Source organism: Mirounga angustirostris, unplaced genomic scaffold, assembly GCF_029215605.1.
Source record: "Mirounga angustirostris isolate CCGP_5_RB_7025 unplaced genomic scaffold, mMirAng1.0.hap1 SCAF_7, whole genome shotgun sequence".
NCBI lineage: Eukaryota > Metazoa > Chordata > Mammalia > Carnivora > Phocidae > Mirounga > Mirounga angustirostris.
In genome coordinates, this window is record NW_026991715.1 from 118238955 (window position 1) to 118249032 (window position 10078).

The window sequence follows — 10078 nt, forward strand, 5'->3', positions numbered from 1 at the left end:
GATCATGACCTGAGCCGAAGGCAGTCGCTTAACCAGCTGAGCCACCCACGTGCCCTGTCTATCACTGATTCTAAGTCTCTCTTATATGGAAAATCACTGGGCTAGAATTTTATTAGTCACTATTTTTGAAAGAACAGATATTGTGCCCCAGGTTCTCTTACAGCCCCTTTGTTCAGAGTGGAACAGGAGGAGGGCTGAGAAGAGAAGTATCAGGGATATAATTTAGTTTGGTCAAGACAGGAGTGACTAGTTCCTCTCAGCTGGAGGACTGAGCATGGAGTCCAGTGATGGAGGTGCCTGAGACTGGGATTAAAGTCTGAGTAACACAGCCAAGGGCTGGACCGGGAAAATGAGATGAGATTAAAGCAGCTGAAAGAAATGTTGGAAATGGAAGGCCTGAGCACATATAACCACACAGAATGGCACTTGAGGTTTATCTTCATTGGCCAGCACAAGTTCAGAGGTGAGGTCTCTAGCCATGGTTAAAGAGTGGGAGAGCTGTCATTTAGATATTTGTAGACATTATTCAAATAGTTATTTTTACTCAGTTCACAAATGGCAGGTAAAATAAATCAACACGATATGAGCTTCTAAAGTAAGGGCACGAAATAATCATATCAGGAATTCCATAACCTCAGATAGGAAAAACAAAAAAAAACAGTGTTGTTGGCACCAACTTGGTTGGCATCAACTCTTATAGTTGGAAAGAAACTGCACCTCTTTCTGGTGAACTTGGACATCTTGTTTAGAGTGCGTTGAATGTTCTATCTTTCTGGTTCCCAAGTACTGTGTCCCATTCTTATACTTGGGGTCATACAGAAAACAAGACAGTCATTCAGATATTCGAAACAGTTAACAGCCTTGCCCAAATGCTGTTGTCCCAGCTCAGCTTCCCCAGGGTTTCTGGTCATTCAGTCTCTTGCAGTCACATTTGGGGGCTGCTCCTGTCTCAGTGGATTCTGGTTCATTTAAGACACACGTAGAAGGGGTGGCACCAGAACAGTATGGAGTAGACTTACCAATTCTTAATTTAATTTTCATTTATGTAGCTTACCCTAATTTTAAAATCTTTTTAAAATACGTTTTTCTAGAATATCTTAGGAATAATGTCAAACTGATTCAATCTATAGTATAAATGATTTACTTTCTTTTCTTTTATTGGTAATTGGGATAGTGTACATAATATTCTCTACCTGTACTGTTCCACAGAGAGCTCTGGCAGTATTTATTTTTTTAGTTTATTTCTTATTTCAGTATCTTTAGATTTAATGCAAGTATCAAGGGCACTTGAATCATTTGTAGCAACCTTTTACTAATGTTCTTTTAGAATTTTTAGCTAGCAATGCACTTTTTTTTTTAAGTAATCCCAACGCCCAACATGGGGCTCTAGAATTTTTAGTTAGGAGATAAATTTTACTTGACAGAATATATATATATATATATATATATACACACACACACACATGCACGCACGCACACACACACACACACATATATATATTCTGTCAAGAAAACTTTATCTCTCTCTCTATACACACACACATACATATATATATTTATATATAATGCTTATATGTTTAGATGCCAGGAAGAGTCATAGAGTTCCTTGATGAAAATAAATCTTAAAACCGTACTAAATGTGTAACATCAAAACAAGCTAGTCACTTCAAATATTTCAATGAGGAGCTCATTCATTTATCTGATCCACTCATATACTTAAGCCATATAATCTCGCCTGACAGCCCCTCCCCCAAATTTGGATTACGTGGTTGAATTTATTATCTGGTGGTGATAGCTTAATGAGCTCAGGCCTGCCTGTAACACTAGAAGGGTATTCATTATGCACTCTTGTTACCTAGTTTGGTCGTTCTTGTCTTAAGAATCTGAAGGCCACATTCGTCGTCTTGCCCCGATGCACATTGAGTAGACAACCATGTTTAGCCTCTAATTCATTGTGATAAATATGTTGAATTATAGCACCTGTATCTCACATGTTGGCTGACCTTCTGATTGGCTGTTATCTTGCAGGGCCTCAAGACTGCTTACAAGTTATGACCATATACCCACGTCCTCACTCATGCTGGGGGAGAAGCAGTTCTCCCTCTGCATAAAATAAACAGGACTGGTCACTGTCATCTGTGACAACAGTTCTTCTCTAAGCAATGGTAGAAAAACAAAATCAGCATTATGAGTAAAACATTTTTAGGAAAAATGAATTGTCTCTATTGACCTTTTACATTTTAACCTGATGGCCACTATATAGATGATGTACTGACTTGATTTAATGCCATGTAAATACCTAGTGATTTTCTTTTTGTTTTCCGTACAGGAAATCAGATGATAGCAACGGCGTAGAAAATAATGCCCCCAGGCACAGAAAAAGTGTAAGTTACTTCCAAATGATATTCCAAATGAAAGGTAAAATTCACTGTACATAGACTATTATTCTGGCTACACTTTTTAGTTTCATAGGAGACCTTATCATTCACTATGTGTTTGAATATAGTTGTTTAGAATATTATAGGAGAAAATGTATAGTTATACAAAAATAAATGACATCTTTTTTCTATCAGAGAACATGTAGCAACCAATCTAAAAATACATCCTTTGCCCTACATATATATATATACACACATATATATATGTATATATATTTGTCATCATGGGCTAGTTCCTTTTACTACTTTTCATGTGGTCTTATTTTTTTTTCTCTCTTAGGTTTTCTGGATTCTCCTTTTTTTATTCTCATATACTCATATATTTGGCATTATGAACAAATACATAGTAGCTTATTTTCTTTACTGATTAGAATCAAAATTTTCATAGTTGATCAACATTTTTTTCCTGAGTATGTAGAAAATAGATACTGTTAGTTTTGGCAGTGGTTTGGATCACTCCTTTCTAGCACTTTCTGCTTTGCTAAAGTGATAATAAGTTATAGAATAATCAGGACATACTAATTATGTTTCATTATGCTTTATTTAACTCAGGAATCTGTGAGCCAGTGAATGCGAAACATCATGTCAAGAGTCATGGGAAGATGTACAGTTTGTACTTCAGCTTTGTTTGTTTCCTGTTAAGAATATCTGAGTTTTTATTTTTAAAAGGATGAAAAGTTTATGCAATATGCTCAGCAGTAGCTTTGTAATAATATATGCTATATCAGATCTAAAGATATATTTCCCTTCTGTAATTATTTTACATTAAAGCAAGGTAAATTATATTCAATATATCCTATGAGCTATCACCCAGGATAATTAATTTCATCTTGGTCATCTAGGGATGCACAGAAGAGATACCAGCAAAACCGGTTAATACTACACAGAACTAATGTCACTCAAGACCTGTTTATAACCAAAGAATTCATTAAAGAGAAAACTTTTGCTATTTGCCTTAAAAAGTTTTTTTTTTTCCGGTCATGCTTACTATGTCTAGACATATTTGTAATAATTTTCATGTAATGTTCACCCTCTGTCATATTGGATAAAAACATCTTCACTAGGAAATGAATACTTTCTGCCTTTGCTAATGATTTCAATCTCCACAGGAAAAACATACTTTGCCTCCACAAATACTGGTTTAAGGCAAGGAAATATAACCACATACTTGCTCCAAATCTCCCATCACCACAAAAACATGTTTCCCAACCTTTGTTCTACTCATTTCCATTGCTTATACACACCAGGCAAAAGTGACTTTTAGTCTTTATGTAGAGCATTTTTTCAATGCCATGGGTTTTGGATTTTTTAAGTTGCACCTGGTGTTGATGCTCTGGGTCCAGGTCCATATAGTCATAATATAGCCCTGCTACAGGGATGCTTCTGTGGTTCATGGTTTCCTGGGATCTTTGACTTGATACCTGGTGTCTTGATACCCATGGATGGCTAAATATCTAAAAATGCATTATTAATGCTTTATAGTCATGATTCCGTTGTTTGAAATCAATCCAGAAGTACTAAAGGGCTTCTTCTATGCGGTTGCAAATGCCTTAGACTTTTCTTCAAAATTAGCTTAGTTTCTATTGCATATATAACTGAAATATTTTATAAAATCACTGTAACCAAACCAAATGAAATATGAATAGACATGAAACATTGTCAGTGGCTTTGAGTGGACTATAAAATCATACTACGGTATACTCAATTGGGTTGAAGACAATGATGTGAAGCCTGCTGGGTGTCCTTAGTGCTGGTGGGTCCCATCTAGCAGAGGTCAGAACAATCAGAAGCCAAAGGGGAAGTCTGGGATGGTGGCAAGGAACCCGCAATTTTTGGTGACTAGAAGATTAATATTTGGAGAAGAGGAGTTCAATGATTTGGGGAGAAAATACCTTATAGAATTGTACATTATGTACTGGCTGAGAAAATGATAAAATTGTGGTAGTGAAAATTATAATTTATATGGCATCTTAACTAATGTTAAAATATTACTAATTGGAATAATATGCCTAAGGTGGTGACTTCGAAGCTGCCCATTACTTTGTTGCAGCACTATTTTGTGTAAAGCGTGTTAACTGTACTTGCACATTTTATTGAACTAGAGTATATCCCTTAAGTAATGGCAGATTTCATTTTATTCTTAGTCTCAGAGCCATAAGCCATGCAGTGTTTTGGTTTAATTCATTATTTGGTAACGTTCTCTTGGATGGTAGCTCTATGATGGCAGACAACCAGTCAGTTCACTTCATTAATACAAACAATTTGAATTCAGTGAAAAATTAGTCAAACCTGTTATTTGACTAAGTCCAATTCAAAGTGGTATAGTTATGATTGGGTATATTTAAAACCAAAAACAATTTGTAGTTCATAAGCAGTATGTATCTGTCCATTTTGCCACACTGTTTAGGCTAGATGTTTTTCAAGCAAGAGAAATTACTGCCCCATGGTAAAATAATCTGAAATATTTATTTGTATAGTAAATTGAATTTTTAAGTGTCAATGCTTGCTGTTTTTCCTAGCAAAGGCAGTTCATTTCAGTAACCTTAAGCAGAAAAAGTACTCAGAAAATTAAAATTGAGTTTTGGCTTTTTAGATTCTCTCTGGAAGAACTTCTGGAAAATTACCTCAGACTCTTAGATTAGAAGTGGAATGCTTCCATTAATTAACCTCATGTGGAAGATAAATGGATTAACTCATAATAACCAATTGTAAATTGGCTGAAAATACTAAGTAAGCAGAAAAGCTGAAGTAGGAAAACTGCTCCACATTTATATATTAGACACCCTGGGAAATTCTATTAATCTTTCCAGCTTACAGGGCTTTGCAGAATAAGGAGATTTAATGATGTTTTAAAATTCTCAGATACTTTCATAGTCAGTTTATGCTTTAATGTAAATCTTCTCCCATGGTATCTTTCTCTTTTTCTTCAGCATCTGGTTACTTGGGTCAAAACCCAGAACTCATTGTGATGTTTTCTTCTCCTCTATTAACTAAGACTCATTAGTTATGAATCTTTGTTTCTTTGACCTTCTCACTGTTCATTATTCCACCCATTGCCTTCACCACCCCATTCTCACAACTGCAACAGCAACAGTCTTGATTTTCCTACCTCCATCTCATTTTCCTATTAATCCATTTTTTGTATAGCTGCCCGATCATCTTTTTAAATACAAATCTTGCTATGTTAACTTAATATGGAAGCTTCCATGCCAAACCTCTGCAGGCTTACCTTTGCCATTTCTTAATACCGCAGTTTTCCAAATGGCTAATCTCTCTCCAGTGTCTTGACTTAGTCTTGACATATACAGATTTGGTGCAGAATGCTATCCCCCTGTGCTCCTTCCATTGACTAACTTGAGTTTAGCGTTCAAAACTTTAATCTGACGTTATTTCCTGGTGGAACTTTCATACTCAGTGGGAGTGTATACCATGTTATTTGCTCAAATAACTCCACATTTCTTTGTGTTTATTACCCTGTATTATAAACATACATTTGTCTCCTTCCTGTGTCATGTACTTACCACAAAGAGGATAAATTAGAGATGTCATAAATGTGTGTTGAATAGATATAAGTAAAAATCAAATTTCATTAATTTGTAGTTATTTTTAGAACAATCTAAATTGTGACATCAGGATGAAAATACAGGGCTGCCTGAGTGGCTCAGTCGGTTGAGCAACCAACTGTTGGTTTTGACTCAGGTCATGATCTCACAGTTGTGAGATCAAGCCCTGCATTGGGCTCTGCTCTCAGTGTGGAGTCTACCTGGGAATCTCTTTGTCCCCTCTCCCTCTGACCCTCCTGTCCTGTGCTCTCTCTCTCTCTCTCTCAAACAAGAAATCTCTAAAAAAATTTTTTAAAGAATTAAAATACAATATTTTAACAGAGATAAACAAGGTTTTATGAGTCAATGTTTGCTTCTGTTACTTTGAAAACTACATAGTAATACGATAAAACATCCCATCAGATTTTAATAATGTGTTAATATCTCGTGAGCAAATAGAATTCTGATTCCTAAACCGTTATACAGGGTATGCCCCTTTCAATTTATTTAAATTTCTATTGTTCTCTATTTTTCATAGATAGTTCAAATGTTAACCTCATTTTTATCCTTTATTTTAATAAGATAAGGTATTGACTTTAAATATAAAGATATTTAGCAACTAGCCCTTTGCATGGTACTATAAAGCGCATTAATATTTGTGCTCCCTCCACTAATTTCTTATTCCTCTTTCCTGCGGCAATACCTTACAGTACCTTAGAGCATCTCAGAATCCAATTCAAAACTTTATCTTAAAAGAAACAAAATTTTTTAAAGAAAGGTTTCATTGTTTAGTTTTGCTCACTGAAAGTTTGTCTTTAATCAAATTCATCAAAAGAAAAAAATGTCCCTTCTGCTCACTTATTCCCTAGGTCTTCATCTCTGAGGCATTTAAATAGATTTATACAAAATGGTTTACTGAATAGCTACTATACTACCTTATAGAAAATGAATTTATCTCATTGAAAAAGGCTTTGCAATGAGTTAGGGACTTACTCCCTATTACCATCATTCATCTTCAGGGGGGAGTAAGTTCAAGTATGTGTTCCAGTATTAATTGAAAGGCACAGTGACCTACTTACAGCATGCTCTGAATATTTATTAGATGAATGAAAAATAGATGAGTGACTCAATTATTTTGGAATCTTAAATTATACATTATTTACATGATACCTACTTTGATTCTCATTAATTGTGAATATATCCTATCTAGAGAAAAAGAAAACTGGAACTTGCTATGTTCAATTCTGTGATATTTAGGAATGTATTTGCACTGAATCTAGAAGGTCAGTTACATGCCAAATTGAGTTCTTCATTGAGAATATATAATATTATTAAATAATAATAACTGATATTAGTCAAGTGCTTAGCATGTGACAGGCACTGTACTAAATGTTTTGACATGTGTGACCTCACTGAATCCCCACATCTTATGCTACAGGAACTATTATCATCTGCTGTATTAGAGAAGAGAAAACCAAAGCTTAGGGAGATGGAAGTATTTGGAACTGGGATTGAAATCCAAAGAGTCCTTCTCAGGAGTCTAGGTTTAGCAACCATGTTGAACAGCTTTAGCCTCTACTTACCTGTGTCTTAGAAAATGAGGCTATTATCTATATCAAGCATCTTTTTAAAAAATTTTTACTCTTTTAGATGGTCAGTTAAATAAGATCCATAATCTTATCCTTAAGGTTTGTACGACCTATGCTATGGCGTATTTGTGTCCCTGAGGTGGTGCTGGGCAAGCATGATACTATTTGGAAAGTCTTTCCTTCGGTTCCTCCCGCCCGCCCCCCCCCATGCCACCATTTCTTTTCTCAATAGCTAGTGTGACTATTGACTTTATCATCCAAACACTGAGAACAAAAGAAGGTGCTATATATCATTTCACCAGGACAACAGACAGAAAACGGACCGTATGGTCACATTTTTAGTCTGCAGGGACCTAAGTACTCTACGGATGTTCTAGCCTAGATACAGCAATAACATCTGTAGCAAGTTTGACTGATAAACAGAAATTCACTTTCAGGGAAAGAACCATCTTTAGAAAATGCCCGGTGAGTCTCACTATAGAGAAATGTCTAGAATGAGACAATTAGTAAGCTTAGAGATTTATTACTTTCCAAAAGTAATACAATTAAAATTTATTATCATTCAAAAGTATGATTCACAGTCATAAGAGAAGTTGGAAAAGAAAGTCGTGTTTTTGATAACCTGTGAAATGAACTGGACAATTCTTTGGATTTGCTTATCTTCATGATTAATGTGTCATAATAATACCCATGTGATTCTCAATGAATCAGGAATGCCTGATTATGCTTTTACAATAAAATTTACTTATAAAATCAGTGAGGATCAATCATGAATAACATTGTCAAAATTACTTATAGTCACATGATTAACTTGTAACATCTATATTTCTTACTCTCTCATTTTCCAAATGAGAAAATGCTAGGGCAACTTGTTTAGGGTATTGGTTAAAATCTATATATTATTTTGGTGTGTTATCTATTTGTTTAAGAACTTTTGTTCATAAAATTGATTTTGCTATTTAATTTGTAATTTACTTCAAGAATAGCACAAATTCTTATTTTTTCTGTTTTATTTGATAAATGAAAATATTAGACTTATCACATATATAAGTAACTGTTATTTAATACTACAAAAATATCACAAAATATGATTATATTAACTGCTTTTGTATGTCTTAAGATAAAAACTTGACCATAAATTTTACTTTAAAAAAAATCAAGGACCATAGATTTTTTATGATATATTTCCTAATAATTTTAATATTTTCTTTTTTTAGCATATATGTCTAAATTCTCCTTAATGCCTTTCTGTATTATGTAAATAGCACAGAAAATACCTGTATTGGAATGTTTCAAAAAAACTTTTTTTTTTGCCTATAACTCAAAGACTGTATCTAACATGCAATTAAATTTAATAAAATGTCCTCAAATTAAAGATTTAAGTGAGTATTAGAAAATACATTTTGAATTTTAAACTTTTAATAATGGTTTAAAGTAAATTTAAAGGCACTAGATAATAGAAAAAATGTTTTCCTTGGATTATACTCACAGAAAAATTCAAGTTTTATAAAACAATTCATCCTTCTCAAGAGAGCCCAGTGAAAATGTGTGCCTGGAGTTATCTCTGGCTGGAGGTGAGGGGTGGGAGTGGAAGGGTGGAGGGGAGGTCTTTAGTGGGTATAGAATTTCAATCCTGCAAGATGAAAAGTTGGGGATCTGTTTTACATCAATGTAAATATACTTAATGCTACTGAAATGTACACTTAAAAATGATTAAGATAGTAAATATTCTTTACTTATTTATGGTAATTTTTATTACAATTTTTTTTTTAAAGTGATAGGATAAAAAACAACCTATAAATACTTTAGCAGAAAAGTAAAATAAAATCTTTGGGACCTAGGGCTTGGTAAAAGAATGCATAGTCATGACATAAAAAAAAATCCATAAAAGAAAAATTTATACTCCATCAAAATTTAAGTTTTACTTTGCAAAAGACCCTCTTAAGAGGATAAAAAGACAAGCTACACACTGGGAAAAAATATTTGCACACCACATATCTGACAAAGGTTTCATATTTAGAATATATGAAGAACTCTCAAAATTCAATAGTAGAGACAAAAATAATCCAATTAGAGAATAAGCAAAAGACACAAAGATATTTCAGCAAAGGGGATACTTAGAGGGCAAATATGCACATACAAAGATGTTCAACATCACTAGTCATTAAGGAAATGCAAATTAAGATCCCAATGAGCTATTACTACACATATATAAGAATAGCTAAAATAAAGAATATTGACAATACCAAATGCTGGCAAGGATGCACAGAAATGAGATCTCACATACATTGCTTGTGGAGACATACAGATGTTCTGAAAAGTAGTGTAGCAGTTTAAAATAATATATACTTCCCATCTGACCCAGCAATCACATTCCATTTATCTTTGAGAAATGAAAACTTAGGTCTACACAAAAAACTGTACATGACTGTACATAGCAGGTTTAATCATAATAGCCTCAAACAGCAAGCAACTAAAATATCTTACAATAGGTGACTATTTAAACAAA

The 10078-nt window shown here is 33.9% G+C and overlaps 1 protein-coding gene across 1 annotated transcript in view; it reads left to right on the top strand.

Moving 5' to 3' along the window:
- Positions 1 to 8920, top strand: part of EMB (embigin) — a 48457-nt gene extending 39537 nt beyond the window's left edge. The window contains exons 9-10 of the mRNA XM_045903581.2: positions 2330 to 2384; positions 2991 to 8920. Coding sequence (XP_045759537.1) covers positions 2330 to 2384; positions 2991 to 3008 — 73 coding nt within the window. The 3' untranslated portion in view covers positions 3009 to 8920. The remainder of the gene's footprint in view (positions 1 to 2329; positions 2385 to 2990) is intronic.
- The last annotated feature ends 1158 nt before the right edge of the window (positions 8921 to 10078 follow it).